This window comes from Pistacia vera, unplaced genomic scaffold (genome assembly GCF_008641045.1).
Source record: "Pistacia vera cultivar Batoury unplaced genomic scaffold, PisVer_v2 Contig337, whole genome shotgun sequence".
Classification (NCBI taxonomy): Eukaryota; Viridiplantae; Streptophyta; class Magnoliopsida; order Sapindales; family Anacardiaceae; genus Pistacia; species Pistacia vera.
The window spans coordinates 681,663-704,307 of record NW_022196154.1 but is presented as its reverse complement, the minus strand read 5'-3'; the positions used below and the strand labels follow the sequence as shown (position 1 = coordinate 704,307).

The 22,645-nt window shown below is 37.0% G+C and overlaps 2 protein-coding genes, 1 long non-coding RNA gene, 1 other non-coding gene and 1 pseudogene across 4 annotated transcripts; 4 read left to right on the top strand and 1 right to left on the bottom strand.

Annotated features, from left to right (window-relative positions):
* Positions 1 to 1,338: 1,338 nt before the first annotated feature.
* Positions 1,339 to 2,888, bottom strand: LOC116137907 (GEM-like protein 5). The gene is made up of 3 exons (XM_031423602.1): positions 2,329 to 2,888; positions 1,958 to 2,232; positions 1,339 to 1,850 (listed from the first exon to the last, which is right to left on the bottom strand). Exons 1-3 carry the CDS (start codon positions 2,711 to 2,713, stop codon positions 1,641 to 1,643), a joined length of 870 nt encoding a protein of 289 aa, XP_031279462.1. The 5' UTR covers positions 2,714 to 2,888; the 3' UTR covers positions 1,339 to 1,640.
* A 766-nt stretch (positions 2,889 to 3,654) lies between these two features.
* Positions 3,655 to 4,235, top strand: LOC116137894. The gene is made up of 3 exons (XR_004129241.1): positions 3,655 to 3,820; positions 3,925 to 3,979; positions 4,140 to 4,235. It is a non-coding gene; the product is annotated as an uncharacterized LOC116137894 (long non-coding RNA).
* A 2,247-nt stretch (positions 4,236 to 6,482) lies between these two features.
* On the top strand, positions 6,483 to 9,679 carry LOC116137899 (annotated as a pseudogene).
* A 4,305-nt stretch (positions 9,680 to 13,984) lies between these two features.
* On the top strand, positions 13,985 to 16,216 carry LOC116137891. The gene is given in 1 exon segment (XM_031423586.1): positions 13,985 to 16,216. A coding segment is annotated over 1 exon segment (1,995 nt). The 5' UTR covers positions 13,985 to 14,111; the 3' UTR covers positions 16,107 to 16,216.
* A 6,176-nt stretch (positions 16,217 to 22,392) lies between these two features.
* On the top strand, positions 22,393 to 22,465 carry TRNAV-UAC. Its single transcript has one exon. It is a non-coding gene; the product is annotated as a tRNA-Val (tRNA).
* The last annotated feature ends 180 nt before the right edge of the window (positions 22,466 to 22,645 follow it).

Here is a 22,645-nt window from a genome sequence, read left to right as displayed (position 1 = left end):
AGAGAGAAAAGAGATGCTTTAATATGGTACACAAAAGAAGAAGATGGTCCATGGAGTGGTAGCTCATAGCTGGACTGATGACAGTAGAGGAAACAAAGGAACGTTTTCTTTTACAGAAGAATAGGGAATCTAAGCAGTGATATTGCTCACCCATAGCATAGATAGATGGAGAGGCTGCTGATGTATAGAGTACTCAGTGACTGATCAGCTAAAAAAAAAAATACAATAATAATTCAAATCTCGCTCTTTCTCTCTCGTTCTTTGTGTTTTCTCTCTACTCTATCAATATCAGTTGGTCAAAGACAAAAGAAACTGATACTTGATACTTGGTGACTGAGGAAGATAAGGACCAGCATATCTTGTTCAAAATTTTATCCCTCATTACTCAACCTGTTATTATAAAGGAATCTATGTATCTTTTGTCTGTTTCGATGATCCTTCTTCTTGTGTTTTTCTTCCACTTTGCATCTCTCTACTGTTTTACAAATCAAAACAGTGTATACATTTTTAACCTATGTACTGTATGTTATTCTCAATTTTTTTTTTGGTAGCTAGTTTTGAACTGTGTGTTAGCAATGAGTGATTGGATTTTTTTTTCATTTGGACCATCATCAACTGATTCCTCCAGTTAGGTCAAATGAAGATGCATATATATGGCTCATATTATATGATTATCTCCTCATTACATTTCGGGATACTTCACGGGAAATGTAAGCACACTACAAAAATTATTAGGTCATCTTGAAAGTGAGTTCACAATCAGAATCATTCCTTTGAAATTAGTGTCTCATCAGTTTCAGTATAACTTCCCATGGGTGTGCTTCACTATGTTTAAAACATTGAAAATCTTCGCGCCCTACCCATTAAAGTAACTTGCCAATAATTGGGTTTTTATATCCTCAAGCGTAACCCAACCCAAGAGCAAACTGGGTTTAGGGTTTATATTGAGTTTGATTTTGGGTTCATGGACTGGGTCTAAATATTATCACTGGATCAATACTCTTGACTTTCCGGCCTGTGGCTTTTGTGCCTTCTTAGAAAGCGGCACCGTTGGTTCCTGGAGGCATTAGGAATTTCCTACAATTTTAAGACCTTTATGTTGAATTTGAGCTTTTGAAATTTTAGTTATTAGTGTAAATTTAACAATTGTGAGCTTCAACTTGTAATGATATTGATGCACTCAACTCTACCTTTTATGAAATCGTACAAGTTCATGGATTAGAAGTTCATAAAATGTAAATCAGAGATTAATAACTTATTTAGCTTAATGCTTCTCTGCTTTTCAGAATATAATTCACCTCCCCAACATAAATAATATCCCAGCTAAGCTGAAGCAAGAGAAGATTTATACACAGAATGAAAGTTCACAAATTTATCAGTCTGTCAAAGATTACACAAATATGGTTGTATAAGTTTATTGAAACATATCTACAAGAAAACTCGGTCCAAAAGTTTTACATATTGGTATGAAAACATCGTAGTCTAGGAACAAACAAACGAATACACATGAAAATGGAATTGGAAACATATATGAATTTAACCCAACTGACAGGTGCACCATACTTTTTACATAGTAGAAATCAACTACAAGCAGAGAATATCAGAGTTTCAAGAAGGATGAAGACGGACCAACAAAAATGCTAGCCATGTACTGGTTGTCCTGCACTCCCAGTTGCTCTGTATTCTGTCACGCTTTCCAGGAGGTGATGTGATGCTTTCTCAAAATTAACAAATCCCATGAACCAAAATTCGTGCCCATCAATGGTGACAATCTGAATATACTTCTCTGATGAATTTTCTCTAATGCTCACTGGGTTGGCACTGCTTATATTTGCCAAAGGTATCATGACCTGTTTCAAAAACATGCCAAGGGAATGTTATATTTATTTAATGTTCACAACCGAAAGGTTATTTACAATCGTCAAGATTGGGATAAATTTAGTTAAAATGTAATTACTTTGTAGTAGCTCCAAGTCTCCTGTCCCGATGGAGCAGTGAAAGATAAGGGACGATCACTGCAAAAAGCCACCCGAGCAGTTGATAAATAGAGGGTTCCAGCAACAGGACCAGTTGTTGTGGAAAGGTAACAGGCAAACGTCTTCTTTAGCTTCTCATTTGGATCAGTTGCAAATATCTGCTTAAAAAGAGACTCAAACCCTCCCTCTGTTATTGCTTTGGCTGTCAAATTTACCTTTCCCCACGCAGCTTCAGATACAGAATTCCCAGTTTTGACTGCAAATTTGTTAAAAAATAAGGTAAATTGGTGATTCAATTGATCATGCATCAATAAAAATATATATTCTTGAATAGTTAAAATATGCAAATTACGGTTGTGCCAGATGTTGCGGGCTACAGTCTCAGCTTTCCGGCTCCAGGAATTGAACATATGAATCACAGGCTCTAAAGGGTTGTTAGTTGGCTTTTCAATAGGGGAGTAAACTATGTAAGGCTGCTGGTAGATTTGCTGATGATCTGAAGCGTTCCATGAGGCTGCCTTCTGGTTGTCTGGGTGAGCAGTAGGGTCAGCTGGTGCTCCCATGATGTGGGTGCCCCATTTCTTGGTTTCCTCTTCGGAGGGTGGAGTTGAAGATGGCTGAGGCTGTGTTGCCTCTGTGACAGTGGAAGACAATTGGGGTTCATTTGATGCTTTTTCTTTAGCTTTTGGAGATGATGATGGTGGACCTGATTGTGTTTCTTCAAGTGTTCCTGTCATGATGGTTGATGATTGACTGGAAGTTATGTGTATGAAATTGGGATTCTTCTGGTGTTGCTTTTGTTATAGATTGGTGATCAAAAGCTGGGAAACTTTACCATTTATAAAGGAAGATATTTTATACAGACGGCTTTAATTCCTTAGCAATGAAGCCTGTCTCGACAGGGAAAGCAACATTCCAGATTTTGGAAGAATCCTTGGCGGCATAGTTATCCAGAAGGGTTATTTATGTAAAAGGATCGGCAATTTCTGATACTTTGTTGACTAGTTGTTATCCCAGGAAAAAAGCTAGAAATTTCCAGGCTCGGAGTCTTATATGATGCTTCCACAGCTTATGAATATTTCTGTATTGTATTATTCATGGCCATAGATCACGGATTTCGCTCATAATTAAAACTCCACTGCTGGGTCCCCTAACGAGATTTTGTCCAAACATCTTAATTAAGACTTTTCTTCATTAGGCATCTGTCCTGGTTTGAATATTAGATGTTTTTTTTTAAATGATCATGGATATCTGAGTTTATGCGTATTTCAATTAATTCACAGAGATTTTGAGATTTTAAAATTATCAATTATATAAGAATTTTAATAGTTATCTTTACTAATAATAGGTGAGCGATTTAAACTCAAAATCTCTTAAATAATATACAAAAGAGTTTATATTAAATCATTTAACTATCTAAAAGTAATTATATTATTTATTATGAAGGTGTAGTTATTTAATATTCAATATTATATAGGAACTAGTTACTTATTCATTTATAAGTTGAAATCACATACGATGGGCATCAAATGATGCTCTATGAAAAGAAAAAATTGAGTGAAGTTCTGTTTGGAGTTGTGGTTTTGGAAATTAAGAAATGAAATTCGCCGAGAGATCCAAACTGTAAACTAAAAAATCAGTTAAGACAAACCAGTTGTTGTTAGATGTTGAATGGTGGTTGAAAAGTGAAAAACAGAAGAGTTAGTTGGAACGTTTAAGATCGACGTCGTTTCGCCACGACACGTGAAGGATAAATTTTATTTCACTCTTGATCTTGATTGTATATTTGTATCCGGTTCACTGGCAAGTCGTCTTGTAGTTTTTGGCGCTCATCTTGAAGAAAAGTAAGTGGGAAACTTCCTTTTTGTCTATTAAATTCCTCTGCATTTTGGTGTATGTAGTGGCCTCCACACTCAAGTTACTCACTGTTCTATCTTTCTGCCATTAGAGCGTCCAACTCCTAGCAATGAGTTACCGCCCTGTTCCTCCTTACCCACCACCAGGTACGGGATTTGATTTTATTCTTCTTTTTTTTTTTTTCTCTTTTTAATTTCGTATTATTATGTGAAGTGTTATTTTCTTGAACTTTGGCTGAAGATAAGTTATTTATGTGTAGTAATTGATTATATGAGGTTAAACAATTTGTGTTGTCATGCAATTCAGGGACGCCACCTCCGTATCCTCCGCCACCAGGCTACCCACCTCCACCACCGCCACCAGACTTCCCACCTCCGCCACCACCTGGGCCTCCCCCTCCCCGGGCTACCAGGCTATTTCTATGAAGGGTACCCACACCACCACCACCACCTCCTCCTCCACCACACCTGAGGGCAAGATGACACTGGCTGCTGTTCCTTTCTAAAGGATGGTAAGTGATTACTGTCTCTATTCTACAGATATATGATAATGTTTCTAATTACCGAAAGTAATTTGTTTGGGCTAGGCAATTCTGTGATATATGTGTTCATTGCTTAGGTCACCCAACTGCCATGTCTTAAATGAAAATCTGTCAACAGATTGTTAAACTAATACAGAAGTCTGATAAAAAATCTTAAAAACTTCCTTTGAAGAAACAGCAAAAATTCTTAGCTTTAGCAAACGAACCATTAGAGACTAGATTCTGGAGTAGTTGGGTTTGACAATATAAACTCACCAAACGTGAAATGGCATAGGGAAAAATTTAATGTTGATCAACGTTTTAGATTTTTGCTCTTCGTAAAAGAGGATACAGCCATATTGTTATAGAATCGATCAGAGAACACTATAAGAAGGCTTAGAGATAACAGGAATTAATGTTTATTTGCAGCAACCAATTCTTAGTTTAAGAACAATCTTAAAATGCTTCAACCCTGCTCTAAGCTTTGTACTATTGTATGCAAAGCACCACTAACTTGAGTCATGAATTTGTTTGGATATAATGTTGTAAATATAGCTGCTTCATAGCTAAACTGAATCTCTGAGGAATGATGAATGACCTGCTAAAAGCTGGTAGACGGTTTTATTTTTTTTTTTATTTATAATTTCCTCCTCTTCTTTCTTGTATTTGCAGTTTGGCTGCAGTTTTGTTGCTGCTGTTTGTTGGAGATTTGTGCTGCCTAGGCCTCTGCATCCACACTCAATTACCCTAAGTGGTTCCCATACTTTGTATTACAAAATTAAACTTCGTATGCCTTGATTGCATACTAGCTGATCTATGTTGCTGATCCTAAGATTCTCTATATTTATGATTGATTAAACCAGTTTAACCTAATGTTTTTTTAATTAAAGTGGTACAATCAATATATGTTTCCGAATTCTTGATTTACAAGTAGGTAGATACGACACATTGTTTGTATTAAGTATTCTGTCTTAAAGCATTGCTTGTACATCCAGCATCGCACTGGCAATGAATTGTCCGATTGTATTTCATTTTCAACCCATCGTTTTCTAAGATCAAGATATTTAGTCTGAAATATGACGTGCTTAAAATTATTTCTTTACTTCCACCTTAAAATTTAGTATTTTCAACATAAAACGTTGAATTATGAATCAATATATAGAGAGAGAGATGAGATCTTTTAACTTAAAACTAGGCCTCTCGTCAATTAATTTTCACCACTTCGATCATCCTGGTTTGAGTTTAGTAAAGATTTACATACTGGAGATGACCGAATTGGCGAAAATAATTGACAGGGAAGGCAATCACAGGAGATTGATAGAGAAATCTATAACTTTGATTTGGATATAACGTTTTTTTATTTATTTATTTTTTTAAATCTGCAGATCAGTTTTACTGCATAGAAAGTTCCACCTTTGAGTTTTGAATTATCAAACGCTTTAAAGAATTTTCCTCGTTGGATCCGCGGCTGATCAAATTGGTCAACTTGAATTTTTGATTTGATTTGTCTCTATAATCGAATTGGGCAATACATTTCTAGTCGGCTAAACTATGACACTGCTAAGCCTATAATAAGAACAACTAAAAGGTTGCAAAATAAACACCTTGCTTATACAAATCATATTACTTTTCAAAGGTGTTATTTGACTTTCACCTTAACGTTTGGCAGAATGTTTGAACGACATCTAAATGTCAGTGTTACCGCTCCATCACGCAAGGATTGAAAGTTAAATACCTTTTAAAGTAAAAAAATGCACCGTCTTCTGTAAACATCAAATATTTTAAAATTGAAAAGTAACCGCTTGCAGCTCAACGTTGCCGGCCAAATCAGTCCGCCTTTACATTATAATATCACACTACTTGGCCACCAAGTAACGTTCTCAATATAAATAGCAAATAGCTTCTCAACTCAAAACGCCATAACACAACAAACCATCTTCTTATCACTCAAACTTCAAAACTTTGTGAACCCCACATCATACATAAACAACAAAATATCCCAATGGCTTCTCTGTTGGGTCCACCAGAGCTCCACAAAACAGCCCCAAACCATCACAGTCTCAGCCACAGCAACCCTCGGCTGACCGTTTCATTGATCTGATGTGTGGCCATTTCAACAAAACACGGTGGCTGCAATGCCGCCCATGGGCTTCACCGAGAATGGTTCACCCACTTTTCTTTCTTCAGGCAACCCTTGTCTCGATTTCTTCTTTCACGTGGTCCCCAACACTCCACCTCACGCTTTGACCCAAGACTTCAAGCTGCATGGGCCCAAAACCCTTGACCACCCTCAAACTATCTGTAATCTAAGAGGTGTACGTGGCACCGCAAGTCCGACAAGGAAGGCTTCTACACAGCTGCGCTTTGGTTACATTCGCTCCACCCCAACCCTTGCATGCAACGTGGCGTCATTTGCGGAGTTCGGGTATTTTAAGGTCTACCAGAGATAATCTACCGACTTCTGAAGGTCTAGACGTGAGGAAATTACAAAAAGCCGAGTGATAGAGGAAGAAAGCAGAAGAAGAAAGTCTCACGAACACGTGGCTACAGATCAGAAGCAGAGAGGCCGCAAACAACGCAGAAAAGCCCGCAAACAATCGTTCTTCCAATAGATACACGAATCAAGAACGCAGAGGAAAGGAACAATTGTGAAAGAAAAAGCGAGCAAGTTAAAAAAAAAACGATTCGGGATGGCAAAGAAAGTATGGAGAATATTCACTTGATCCGGATTTTCGGTTCTTGTACGACGGCGTTTCAGATCATTTCGCGGAGTGTTTGAAAAACGACATGAAGTTTTATGAAGCTGGTGATTTTAGGAAAGTGAGTCTAGCAGCTAAGTGGTGCCCCTCTATTGACTCATCGTTTGATCGATCGACGTTGTTTTGCGAGTATCCAAGAAAAGTTTTTCCCAGAGAGTCTTATCCTGAATATGAAGGGATCGAAGAGGCTCATTACGCTTATAGAGTTCGTGATCGGTTGAGAAAACAAGTGTTAGTACCACTGCGGAAGGTTCTTGAATTGCCAGAAGTGTACATTGGTGCAAATAGATGGGACTTGATACCGTATAACAAAGTAGCCTCTGTCGCCATGAAGTTTTATAAAGAGAAGTTCTTGAAACATGACCAAGAACGATTCAGTAAATACTTAGAAGAGGTACAATCTGGTAAGGCGAAAATTGCGGCGGGTGCATTGCTTCCACATGATATCATAGCGTCTTTGGGGGATGCCGACGGTGGACAAGTGGCAGAGCTCCAGTGGAAGAGAATGGTTGATGATTTGATGAAGAACGGTAAATTGAGAAACTGTTTAGCTGTAAGTGACGTTTCAGGTAGCATGACAGGAATACCAATGGAGGTCTCAGTGGCTTTGGGTATTCTGGTTTCTGAGTTAAGTGAAGAGCCATGGAAGGGAAAAATAATCACTTTCAGTGCAAACCCTCAGCTTCAAATAGTGGATGGAGATGATCTAAAATCAAAAGCTGAGTTTGTGAGGAGCATGGATTGGGGAAGGAACACTAATTTTCAGAAAGTGTTTGATTTGATATTACAAGTGGCAGTGAATGGGAAGTTGAAGCCAGAACAGATGATTAAAAAGCTGTTTGTATTTAGTGACATGGAGTTTGATAGAGCTGGAAACAATCCTTGGGAAACAGATTATCAAGTTATTGTGAGAAAATACACAGAGAAGGGATACGGGTCGGTGTTGCCGGAGATAGTGTTTTGGAATTTAAGAGACTCTAGAGCAACACCCGTGGCTGCAACACAGAAAGGGGTGGCGCTTGTGAGTGGATTCTCAAAGAATTTGCTCACATTGTTCTTTGACAATGACGGGGCGATTGACCCGGAGCTTACAATGGAAGCTGCCATCTCTGGAAAAGAGTATCAGATACTAGTAGTCCTGGATTGATTGATTAAGAGTAAACGACATTCCCACCCTTGTTTCGCGAATCCACAAGTTCCCACCTTGTTTCATAAATTCTAAATTCTCACCCTTAAATCAATACACAATTATCGATTTTTGGGATCTAATAAATGCTATAAGTAATATTACACTTACAAAGAAATTTTACAAAGATCTTTATAAAAAGTGAGATAATAAAAAATAAATAAAAAAATAAAACAAAAAGTCAAACTTATTAAATTCACTCTTCCATTCATTTTTTGTTACATCGCTTTGTATGAAGATCTTTATAAGATTTATTTGTAAGTATAGCATTATTATAAATGCTATTACCAAATTACCATTAACAGTTTTATTAGCAGAATTGGGAATTGACCATCTTATTTTCAATTTTATTTCAATGGCACCCCCTTCTTGAACCTTTCACTTCATCCTCATCTCTAACCACCCAGCCACTATCACCATCCAGCCAAATTAATAAAATATAGTATGAAGTTTAGTAAATCCAATCAACCCATCATTTCCTAATTTCTTCCCAAATCACAATGGACTCTATGTTGTGCTAACAAACCTCCTATTTTTCTCGCTCTCGACTTTCTATGATTTTAAGTTTTTAACCTTTGAATTTTATTCTCTAATACCTCCAATTCCACTCATCTTTTCTCTCCCAAATTCATCTTTAACTCCGCCACCTCCGCATTCCAAGTCTCTATAATATGATTCCTACTATGCACACCATCTGTTCTATGTAAATTCTCTATTAAAAAAGAATTAACATCTCTCATTTTATTTCTTAAATTATTTATTCTTCAGTTTGAGAGTAGGATAGTGGTATTGTTCACAAGGTTAGATTTATTATGATGGCTTTGAGGAAGAAATCATATTTATGGATAAATGTTTTGGGAGAGTTGGGTGGTGGCTTTGGGTGAGGAATTTTGTCAAATTTGTGGTGGGCGGGTTGGCTATGGGAAGGTTGGAAATGATGGGGAATCGTCGGCGACCAAGTAATTACACACAACACATTTCAAATAGCAAAGCATAGATCAACACTAAAGAAATTCGACGATTAGCAGAGACTTGGAATGCAGAAAGATGAGTGGAATTGGAGTTATTAGAGAATAAAGAGAGGGGTTTTGGTGAGCGTGATGTGAGGATTCAGATAGAAGTGTTAGAGGATTCGGTGGTGCAGGAATCCAACTAGATCAGGCCTGAAACGACGGTTGAATGGGCGGAGATGGTTCACGGGAACGGTGCAAATCCGGCCAGAAAAATTTGTGTGCTTAACAAGGCTACGACATGAATTCTTTCTTATGGACGAATAATGTAATAGGCTCCGATTGGTTGGTTTTTGAGAATACTATTATTAGTATTCCCAAAAAAGTTAAACAGTAGAATGCCCAAAAATTTACGGATGTGTTTGGTTTATTATTTTGGATAGGATTTTGAAAATAATATTTGGTAGTTAGATAGAGGAGTATTACGAGGTAAAATTTAAAAATTTATGAAAAAGCCCCTAGGTTTGCTAATTTAATTAAACACCCTAATATATAAAATGACAAAAACACCCCCACCACCTGCAGTGCCAGATTCGACCACCACCACCGAAATCTGGTCAGAAAATCGCTGGCCAATTCCACCACGGATCTGGCCGGAAAAGGTCAGATCTACCGCCTGCTTGGTCGTCGTTTTGGCCTACAACTTTCGGCCATTTCTGGTCGGCAGGTAGACCGTTGTACAGATTCCGGCAACCACCGATGGTGGTTGCCGGAATCTAGAAAGTATGGGTCGCAGGGGTGTTTTTGCTAATTTTTAAACCTTTTTTCAGGGGGTATTTAATGAAATTAATAACCTTATGGGGTCTAAAATGGTGGTTGCCGGAATCTGGCAAGTATGGGTCATGGGGGTGTTTTTGCTAATTTTTAAACCTTTTTTCAGGGGGTATTTAATAAAATTAATAACCTTATGGGGTCTAAAAGTAATTAAAAAATAGGCTAATATTTCTGGAATAATGTGCTAAACATTATTTGAAAAATCAGATCCAGAATATGGATAATAATAATGAACCAAACACGGCCTGCAATATTATCCAATATTATTCAACCTTTTTTAAACCCCCTAAATTTGTTAATTTAATTAAATACCCCTAAATATTTTTGTTCAAAATTACAAAAACACCCCAAAACCCACATTATACCAGATTCCGGCCACCACTGCCGGAAGTTGGCCAAAATCTGATATAATGGCACACTACCAGCTGAATCTGGCAGGTAATGCTCCGATCTAGCCTTTTCCTGCCAGATCCACTGTAGATCTGGCCAGAAAAGGCCAGATCGAAGGCCAAAGATCTGGCCGTTGACAGCCAGATCTTTGGTCGTAACCAGACGTCAACGACGGCTAACATATGGTCGTCGTTGACCATCAACGATGGTCGTATCTTTGGCCATCGTTGACGAGCAAATGCGGGCAACTCTGACTGTCAATGGCCAGATCTAGCCGACAACGGCTAGATCCACCGTGGATCTGGCTGACAAAGGCCATATCGGCGCACAACCGGCAAGATCCAACCGATCATGCTCCGATATGGTGACTCCAGCCGCCCTCCGGTCGTGGTGGCCAGCTGTGATTATTCAATGGGTGGGTTGGGGGTATTTTTGTTAACTTTCAAAGTTTTATTATAGGGGTGTTTAGTAAACAAATAAACATAGGGGATATTTTTATTAATTTTCAAATCCTACATTATAATACCCGCCCAATTCAACTTTTTTTAACTTTTTTAAAAAAACTTTTCTAAAAACTACAAAAAAGTGAACCAAACGGAGCCGTAATTCACGGCTCCGTTTGTTACACTCTTGGGAATACTATTATTAGTATTTCCAATAAAGTTAAACAGTATAATTGACTTATTCTCAAAATATTATTCTATATTATTCAATTTCTTTTAAATCCTCCTAAATTTGTTAATTTAACTAAACACTCCTAAATATTTTTTTTAGAAATTGCAAAAACACCCCAACAACCCTCCGGCGGTGGTGGCCGGCTGTCCGTATTTAATGGGTGGGTTGGGGGTGTTTTTGTTAACTTTTAATATTTTATTATAGGAGTATTTAGTAAATAAATAAACATGAGGGGTATTTTTGTTAATTTTTAAATCCTACATCGTAATACCCGCCCAATTTAACTTTATTCAAAATATTATTCTAAAAAGTATCAGAATAATGAACCAAACAGACCCTACAATTCTCAATTTTTACATGATACCATTTTAGATTTTTCATGGTTATGTTGCCATGGAAGTGTTCCTTTTTTTTTATTATTATTATTATTATTATTATTATATATATGAGTAATGTTACAGTTACCGAAAGGTGTGCACTGAATTTGTGCACCGAATTATGTGACGAAATCCCGATCGTTGATTCATTATAAGTTAATATTAATCAATGGTCAGGATTTTATCACGTCATTTAGTGTACAAATTTGGTGTGTAACTTTCGGTAACTCTATCATTTTTCTTATATATATATGTGTGTATGTTTTTTTGTAGAGATAGTGTTAATATCTCACCTGTTGAGATTATTCCAAATTAGTAAGGAGCAAACGAGAAGGAGAGAAGAAAAAAGAAAGGATGAAGAAGAATAAGAAGAGAAGAAAGAAACGAGATGGATAGGTTTTGTCGGGGAAGAGTGGGGGAAGCTAGTGATGGTGGCGGTGATGTCCAACGGCGACAGAATCCGGCCAAATCTAATTTTTTTTGTGGCTATCGCGAGGGAGGGAGTGACAGGGGTGCTTGTGCAAGAAATTTGAGATGTTGAGGGTTAAGTTGAAATTTTTGATTTTATTTAAGATTCAATGACGTTCAAATTACTTTTACCCTTAAACTTTAGATTAATGATTTAAAGTTAATTTAAGAGTAGGAATTTGGAATAAATGAAACAAGGGTGGGAACTTGGAATTTCGCTAATATTTGGGTGGGAACATACATTTACTCCGTAGAGAGAGAAAAATCAAACCAACTAAAGAATACAGAATCATATATATGTTTTTATTAAACATTTATTGATTTTTGGGAGATTGTCAGACCAAAGTGACATTTGTAATAGCTTATGATCATCATCTTTCTTAATCTAGTGGGTAAATTTATTTCAAAATTAAAATTATATGCGTCAAAAAGAATCCATTCGTTATCTCTGAGGGCAGTTCAATTTTACATGCACGAAAAGTTCATCTTTGAGTTTTGAATTTCAAACATTTTCCCTGTTGGGTCCGCACTTGAGCAAATGAGGCAGCCTAAATTTCTTTTTATTTTTTATTTTTTTTTGTAACCAGGGCGTCCCAATTAGTAAGTCACCAATATGGTAGATAACCTAAAGTTTGAACTCAGAAACTCAATGAAGGAAGCAAACATTGGGGGTTAAGGCAACCTAAATTGGTCAACCAGATCTCTACTCGAATTTATTTCTCAAGTTTTCTAGTTCGGCGAAACTATGATACTAGTTTAAACCAAGATAATTGCAAATAGTTCTTTAACTTTATACAAAAATTATGCTTAATCACCATTAAATACTTATATAAATATAAAAAATATAAGAATCCAAAGATGATTAAGATATCCTTATTAAAGAATTAATATATATATATATATATGCTGTAATAAGTCAACAATAATAAAATCAAAGGTTGGAAAATAAACAGCTTAAAAATGTTCATTATGCGTCATTTGGGGAAAAAATAATAACGTTTGCTATTTGACTTACTAATAATTTTTAAAGAAATTTAGATGTACCATAGAAATCTGGGATGCTTCTATAAAATCTATACTTTTAAAAGGTAAAAATATTCCATATTCTTATCAATTTTAATCAATCAATCCAGCACTACTAGTATATGATACTCGTACAAAGAACTAAATGACATGTTTTTGAGGTTTAGAAAAATGGTAAGTTGGTATCACTATTCTATATTCTTATCTTTACAGTAATATCGTTTGCGAAAATGGTCATATACACTGAACTGTAGCACACGTTAGCACGCTAAAGTGCGTCAGTGCTTTCTTAGGCAGGAGGCATGCTCATATTAGCAACATCCAAGCTAACTGTTTTTTGTTTTTTTTGACCGATTCCGAAATCCAAAACCACTGTTGAGACCAACGTTTGACTCCCCACAACCTCCTCTACAAAACTCATACCTTCACGTGATGACCTCATTCACCGTTTCCGACCAACTCCATTCTTACCACTTAGTGAGATTGGGTTACTTCTCAAGCTTTTTCAATTCATTTGGGTACACTCAACCTCTCCAAGCTTCACCACCAATTTCTCTGTCATCAACTGATTGTTGTGATGTGTTTTTTTACCGTTGGTGACTCCCCAGTCATAAAAAATTGAAGCCCAAATTAGTGCCCATAATACTAAAGTCCTCATCGAGCTACTGCCTACAAGCCAACCCTATCACCACCAAATTTATGGTGTTACCTAAGGGTAGTAATCTGAAATAAATGAAACTAGGGTTATCAACGTGTCATTTCATTAAACCTCGCGTGGGAATATGTTGGTTTACTCAAAAGTAAAATTTTCGCTGCTTCCAGAATAAAAGTCTTCTTTACTTTTTCCCCACCAATTTTCTATTTATTCGGTGAATAAACCTTCGCCACCAACTAATGCTCGTATTCGCCACCAACTAATGCTCGCATTCGGTGAATAAACCTTCGCCACCAACTAATGCTCGTATTCGGTGAATAAACCTTTTCGCAATATAAATAGGTTCTCCACTCAAACGTCATTGACTCATCAACATAAACAAACCATCTTCTGATCACTGAAACTTTGAAACTTGTGAACCCACGATAACATAAACCAAAAATGATTTCTCTGTTGGGTCCACCAGAGGTCCACAAAACAGCCCCACAGCCATCACAGTCTCAGCCACAAGGCCCACAACTACCTTCGGCTGACCGTTTCATTGATCTAATGGTGGCCGATTTCAACAAAAAGACGGTGGCTGCAACGCCTCCCATGGGCTTCACCGAGAATGCTTCACCCACTTTTCTTTCTTCAGGAAACCCTTGTCTCGATTTCTTCTTCCACGTCGTCCCCAATACTCCACCTCACGTTTTGACCCACCGACTTAGCTCTGCATGGGCCCACGACCCGTTGACCACCCTCAAACTTATCTGTAATCTAAGAGGTGTACGTGGGACCGGCAAGTCCGACAACGAAGGCTTCTACGCGGCTGCGCTTTGGCTACATTCGCTCCACCCCAAGACCTTAGCTTGCAACGTGGCGTCGTTTGCGGATTTCGGGTATTTTAAGGATCTCCCAGAGATAATCTACCGACTTATAGAGGGCCTGGACGTGAGGAAAATACAAAAAGCCGAGTGGATGCAGAGGAAGGGAAGCGGAAGAAGAAAGTCTCACGAAAAACGTGGCTACAGAGTCAGAAGCAGAGGAGGCCGCAAACAACGAAGAAAAGGCCGCAAATAATCGTTGCTTCCAATAGATACACGAATCAAGAACGCAGAGGAAAGGAACAAAATTGAGAAAGAAAAAGCGAGCAAGTTAAGAAAAGAAAAACGATTCGTGATGGCCAAGAAAGTCGTGGAAAGATATTCACATGATCCGGATTTTCGGTTCTTGTACGACCGAGTTTCAGATCATTTCGCGGAGTGTTTGAAAAACGACATGAAGTTTTATGAAGCCGGAAAGTTTAGGAAAGTAAGTCTAGCGGCTAAGTGGTGCCCCTCTATTGACTCATCGTTTGATCGATCGACGTTGATTTGCGAGAGTATCGCAAGAAAAGTTTTTCCCAGAGAGTCTTATCCTGAATATGAAGGGATCGAAGAGGCTCATTACGCTTATAGAGTTCGTGATCGGTTGAGAAAACAAGTGTTGGTGCCACTGAGGAAGGTTCTTGAATTGCCAGAAGTGTACATAGGTGCAAATAGATGGGACTCGATACCGTACTATAGGGTAGCTTCTGTGGCCATGAAGTTTTATAAAGAGAAGTTCTTGAAACATGACCAAGAACGATTCAGTAAATACTTGGAAGAAGTAAAATCTGGGAAAGCGAAAATTGCAGCGGGTGCATTGCTTCCGCATAAGATCATAGCCTCTTTGGACGATCTTGACGGTGGACAAGTGGCAGAGCTTCAGTGGAAGAGAATGGTGGATGATTTGTTGAAGAAGGGCAAGTTGAGGAACTGTTTAGCGGTAAGTGACGTCTCAGGCAGCATGACAGGAATACCGATGGAGGTGTCAGTAGCATTGGGTGTTCTGGTTTCTGAGTTAAGTGAAGAGCCATGGAAGGGGAAAATAATTACTTTCAGTGAAAACCCGGAGCTTCAAATGGTGGAAGGAGATGATCTGAAATCCAAAACAGAGTTTGTGAGGAACATGAACTGGGGTGCTAATACTGATTTTCAGAAAGTGTTTGATTTGATATTAAAAGTGGCTGTGAATGGGAACTTAAAACCAGAACAGATGATAAAAAGACTGTTCGTGTTTAGTGATATGGAATTTGATCAAGCTGGGATCAATCCTTGGGAAACAGATTATCAAGTTATTGTGAGAAAATACACAGAGAAGGGATACGGGTCGGTGGTGCCGGACATAGTGTTTTGGAATTTAAGAGACTCTAGAGCTACACCGGTGCCTGGAACACAGAAAGGGGTAGCGCTTGTGAGTGGGTTCTCAAAAAATTTGCTCACATTGTTCTTTGACAATGATGGAGCCATTGACCCGGAGCTTACAATGGAAGCTGCCATCTCTGGAGACAATGATGGAGCCATTGACCCGGAGCTTACAATGGAAGCTGCCATCTCTGGAGAAGAGTATCAGAAACTAGTTGTCGTTGACTGATTAGAATAATATGAGTCTTTTTTTTCATGGAAGTGCTATGCCCAACCATCTTCAAAGCACTGTTAAAATATATTTTATTAGCATTAATTGACAATAAAATCATTTTTAATTTATATTTACAGTAAAAATCAATATTTATATTTTATTATCAAAATAGTATAATAAATATTATTTTTAATATTGATAAGAATTCATATATTCACATTAATAATATTAGTGAAATATTTTTATTAAAATGTTGAATACTTATTTAATTTATTATCTAAACTAACATTATATTGAATAATAATAAATAGTTTTATCCATATTATGAAAATAATAATTTAAAATATTAAATCATTAATTAAAAATAATATTATAATAACTTGTATATTCGTCTTTCAAGTTTCTTATAATTATTTAATTATACAAGTCTCAAAAATATTAGTATAAATAATTTAAATAATTATTAGTGAAAATAAGATAATATAATTCAGAAGATTAATATTAAGATAATTGAATAATTTTATTTAGATAAATTATATATTCGTCAAATAAAATTATAATTATAATAGATTATTTTATTATAATATTATTAAATAATGTGTACATTTAAAAATATAAAATATCAAGAAAAACATTAACAAAAGTTAAGTAATGTATTAATATATTTAAATAATGGGTTATTTCAATTTGAGATGATATGTGTTATGTGTGATTTTTCCACCAAGCTCAGAGAATCGCGAGGATATAGTTCGATCCAGAACCAGCTCAACTCCATTGATTGTTCGACCCAGCATAAGCTCATCGAGATATAGCTCGACCCAGCATAAGCTAATCGCAAACAATCTGAATGATCGTTCGACCAATTCCCAGATAACTTTAGATCCCAGATATCTCGGGAATGATCAGATTGGCAATAATCCTTGGACAATCACAATGCCCAATCGCGAGAATATCAAAGTTCTATTTCAATTTAATTGTAATCCCTTTAATTTCACTCTTTTCTTTGTATAAACTTTGTATATAAACCCCCTTAAAAGATGAGGAAGGGGTTGGAAAATATTCTTAGAATTACTATTGTAAGCTCTTACAGCAAATACAAAGAACAGTGAACGTAGGCTCAAGAGTTCATCTCGTTGAACCACTTTAAAATCCCTTTTGCCATTTACTTTACTACGTTCATTGTTCTTCCATTGTTGGTTATCATTAATCACGCAAGGTCAGTCGGATCGCTCAGGTTGGTGCGAATTTTCGTATCAACATTTTGGCGCTAGAAGAAGGGCCTCCACCAACATCTCAGAAATTCTGCCAACATTTTGGAGCTAGAAGGAAGGTCTCCGTTCCGATTCTGTCAAGGTCAATCAGATCGCTCGGGTTGGTGCGAATTTTCATATCAACATTTTGATCCTAAAAGGAGGGCCTCCACCAACATCTCAGAAATTCTGGCAAACAACCACAACGATCTAACCACTTCAGGCCCACGATGGTGCGTACAAGATCAAAAATCACCATCGAAAACCACGACGATGTGGAAACCACCCATTAGGAGGTGAAACAGGACGTCGTTGGGCGTTGACCACCGTTGCCGCCATTTCAGCATGCCACAAATAACCAGGTGGCAGGAACATCAAACCCCGAAAACAGCCAACTGGTGGAAATGATCAGAACTATGGTTACACAGGCGGTGCAACAGCACGTGGCTAAGTTGAGAAATTAGCAACCAACCGCCCAGAACCTCGACCAACCACGCTTCACTGATCCCACCCCGATGGGTCGGACTTCAGTCGAGGACCAGTCTAGCTCATCGATGCCAAAGGGCAACCTACACCCCCGACGTCAAAGGGTGCACTCCGCCCACAAGCGTGAGTCTCGCAGACAAACTAACCCCGGGAGGCGGCCGGGGAAATAACCAATGGATGAAAGAGAAGGTAATGGTGCCCACAAGACGCTCGACCTACCCGACAGAATCCTCAACATCATTGTGCTAGTCTTAACCCACGCCCAAGACAAGCCCAACCCTCGTAAGCTCGCGAGACGAGTAATGTGCGTCAATTTGGCAATGACCAACGTTCCGGTTATAACCGACGTCATGAGCAACGCATTGACGAGCACGATAGCACTTATCAACTGAGCCATCAGGACTCAACCTTATGCATCAATGCGCGTAATGGAAGGGGTTCACAAGCTACAGACTAGCAAACTCACTTACTCAAGGTAAGGTTGAACAGAGATAGCCAGGGCAATCACAATGAAGACTTGGAACGTGTGCAAAAAATGTTCTTTGATGACATTATTCTTTAAGAGACTCTAGAGGTACACCGGTGGCTGCAACACAGAAAGGGGTTGGGCTTGTGAGTGGATTCTCAAAAAAATTGCTGACATTATTCTTTGATGGAGCCATTGACCCGGAGCTTACAATGGAAGCTGCCATCTCTGGAGAAGAGTATGAGAAACTAGTTGTCGTGGACTGATTAATATTGACAATGATGTTTATGGGCATGTGAAGTTCTTACCATTCTTTTTTTTCTTTTTTTCATGGTAGTGCACTGCTATGCCCAACCGTCGTCGAATTGATAATAAAATCATATTTAATTTGGAGTTTACAGTAAAAATCAACGTTTATATTTTGTTTTCTCATGGTGAATTTCTTAATCTAGTTTGTGCCAGGCAACAGTAATATTTCCAAACTTGAACTATTGTTTTTAGTTTTTACACCAGTCAATGCCAATAAAAATAGAAAAATCAACCTCATGTAATTTCAAAGTTTAACACATGTCAAATATTCAGAAACGTGCATCATGCTTAGTGCGTAAGTCTTCAAACAATAACTAACACCATTTTTGACTTCATAATTTTCAAATAATAATCATCATCAACATTAATTTTTTGAAAGATGTCCATAGAGAGTTTTTTTTTTTTAATTTTTTATTTAAGAGAGCGTAAATGAATCTTTAAGGAACAAATGATAAATTTAAGGGTGTGAATAATGACAAGGGGGATATACGATAGTTTTCAAAATCATGGGTGTTTTAATATATGTTTCATTATCTCTTAAGAGATTAGATAAAAATTAAAATATCCCCTCGTTTGATACTTTCTAATCTCATTTATGAGGACCTTAAACAATATGCCAATTAAGAAATTGGATAGCCAAAATATATTAATTAATTTGTTTCTTTCTTACGTGGTCTTTGTTTTTGTGTCTCAAACTTAAAGGTGAATATTTGATTATCAGTATTTTAAAAAAAATTAAAAGAAGACCAAAAATACATAATACAAAAGGGTTTTGTTAAAATTGAAATTATATAAATTTTATAGGGGTATTGTTGACAAAAGAAAATTATTATTGATTAATATGTTTTTATACTTAGATAAAAGTAAAATATTTTAGGGTGCGTTTGGTTTAATATTTCTATCCCTATTCTCAAAATATTTTTTTGTTTAATTATTTAGGAAATACTATTATATTTTTTTAATTATTTTTAGACCCTTTAAGTTTATTAATTTCATTAAATGCCCCCAGAAAAATGGTTTAAAAATTAAAAAAAAGCACCCACACGGCCACACCCACCTATAGTTGCCAGATTCCGACAACCACCGTCGGTGGTAGTCGGAATCTGTCACAATGACCTACAAACGATCGGAACTTGTCGATAATTCGCTGATCTGACGGCCAAAGAAATGGCCTTCGTTGACCAACAACGACAACCATATCTTTAGCCGTCGCTGACGGCAAGATTTGGCCTTTTGCAGCCGTTGATGGCTAGATCTGGCCGTTGATCTGGCATTTTCCAGCCAGATCTGTAATAGCCGCTTTCTACTCAAATACTCATAAAACATTTAGATACCAAAAGTGTAATAGCCGCTTTCTATTCAAATACTCATAAAACATATACATAATAAAATACATATAAAATAGTATAAAAAGTTGGGTCCAAATGTTTCTTTCATTAAACATATACATTCTTTATACAAAATTTGTATCATGTACAAAATTATCAAAAACAAGGTGGATAGCGTAGCCATTTCCCTTCGCTTGCCGACGCCCATCCGACTGTGTCCTCACCTAGATCTTGCAAAACATAGGAAACAACGGGGTGAGCACTAAAACAATGCTCAGTAAGTAAATCCCCTATTCGTCTAACCCCGTAACTCTCTCTCTGATTCTTTCCTTACAACACTCATTGACTCTCTCTCTCTTATATTTCTCTCTATTTCCTCTTTCTCATAACTTTCTTTAGTAAGTCACGACCTCATCTTACCGGAGGCACGGCCGAAACTCGCTCCCGCTCTACGTGACTTCTACTCGTTCTAGCCGATCGGACTCGGTTATGCATGAATTCAAAACCCTTGGCCATGTGAGTGTATAAACTCTCTCTCAGGTACTCTCGGGTATAGCCCTCATCCGCATGCACTCTCACGGGCTACACCACTTCTCTCTCTCATACTCATGCCGCTCTCTCAATGCGGCGTACATGCGGGAATACTCTACCCATAACTCACGGGTTCCCCATCGCACAACCTACTCTATTCTTTTTTTTTTTTTCTCTTTTCTCTTAATAAAGCTTACACTCAAAATGCTCTACTCTTTTTCTCTAATGCAATTAATGCATATGAATGACTCATACTCATTAATGCACTCATGAAATGCAATTATGCCATGTAGCAATGATTAAGGTTCTCCACTCTTACTCATGTCTTACTTAAGCATTTCATCATACAACTCATGTGCATATAAAACTCTACTTACTCTTTAACTCTTCTCCCAATCATCCCAAAATGGGAGAAACTCTCTCATACTCTCTAAGTTCCTGTCAAAGAAAGACACTCCCAAAGAATTTGGCTCAAAACTCTCTCTAACTTCCATCAAACTCAACTCAACATCATAAAATCTCAACTCTTCTCATAACTCATAAATAGAAATAACCATCCATCTCATCACAATTTCTTAATGAACATAAGATATACACATACATACATAAATCTTTACTAAAAAAAGTTCTTAAATCTCCACTTGAGTTGAATTTACTTACTTTGTGGGTAAGTGACTTCTCTAACACTTCTCATTTCCCTTGTTGTCTTGTCTTCTCTCTACAACTATAACAATAACAATAATATAAGACTTCAATACAACTATGAGCAAACTCACATCTAAAGCAAGAATCCTTACCTTAGGATGCTTTAGATTCAAACTCTACTAAAATTACCCCAAAAGCTCCCTAAAACTCCTTAGAAATCTTGGATAATTGAATGGAGGATTGAAAGGAAGTAGAGAATGAGAATAGCGGTGGAAAATGGGTGAAACGAAGGGATAATCCTTTGTTAGTTCAATTTACAAACAAACATTCCCATTTTACCCTTGCTCTTCCTTGAAAATTCCATCTTTATACTTTAATTCATACAAACACACCCCCAACTCCAACACATTCTCTACTAAATTTCCTTACATTTTACTCCTCACTTTTCCTGCTAATTAGAGGTAGAATAGTCATTTTTTCCCTATGGAGAATGCTTTAGAAACCTCAAGAAAACTTTTCTGCCGTCTCGTCGCCGCGGCGAAGAAAGTTCCGTCGCCCCGGCAAAAAATTACAGAATCGACATCGCAACACAGAGCTAACGTTACCGCGGCGAAGACTGTACTACCAAGATTCCTCAAATCAAAACCAATTTCAACCAAAACTAACAACATACAAACTTAATTAAAGCTGGATCAATGAACATTTAAGTAATACACCAAATCTTAACTACGTACCTCAAATGGGGCGTTACAAGATCTGTGGTGGATCTTGCCAGAAAAGGCTAGATCCACGCACATTCGGCCAGATCCGACCGATTTACGCCATAACACCAGATTCTGGCGGTGGTGGCCGAAATCTGGCACTGTTGGTAGGTGGGGCTGTTTTTGTTATTTTACAAAATTTTTTTATATTTGAGTGTTTAGTTAAATTAGCAAACCTATAGGGTTTTTTGTAATTTTTTAAATTTTATCTCGTAATAATCACTCTATTCAACTATCCAATACTATCTCCAAAATCTTATCTAAAATAATAAACCAAACGCACCCTTAACTTTTTACTTATACACAAGAAACAGCATAAGTTAAAATATTTATTTTTATTTTATTGTGAAAATTTTTCTTTATTCTAATCCTCTTAGTTATAAGCTGTGTTTCATAATTTCCTATCTGTCAGCGATTTGAATAGTTTTAAGTTTTAACCCTATTAAATATTCATTAGTGAGTTCATGGGAGAATGGGATCACATTTTACAATATTAAATATTTGGATCAATTTTTGAACAACAAAGTTGCTGTGGTGTAGTGGTTATCACGTCAGTCTTACACACTGAAGGTCCCTAGTTCGATCCTGGGCAGCAACATGATTATTTTTAAACATCTTTATTATTATAATTAATAAGATGATAATGTTTTTAGGAAACAAAATGATCACATTTAAATAGTGTTGTAATTATTTTCTTAAGCAATTAAATTGAAGATTATCTTATAAATTAATAAATTAAATTAAATAATCATGATCTTATTTTACGAGCTATATACTA

What these genes read in the sequence shown, in the direction of transcription:
- LOC116137907 (XM_031423602.1), bottom strand. Translation starts at nt 2,713, where the DNA reads ATGACAGGAACACTTGAAGAAACACAATCAGGTCCACCATCATCATCT. An exon ending in CCGCAACATCTGGCACAACC is followed by an intron (nt 2,233 to 2,328) that starts GTAATTTGCATA and finishes ACAAATTTGCAG; the next exon opens with TCAAAACTGGGAATTCTGTA. An exon ending in AGACTTGGAGCTACTACAAA is followed by an intron (nt 1,851 to 1,957) that starts GTAATTACATTT and finishes TTTTTGAAACAG; the next exon opens with GTCATGATACCTTTGGCAAA.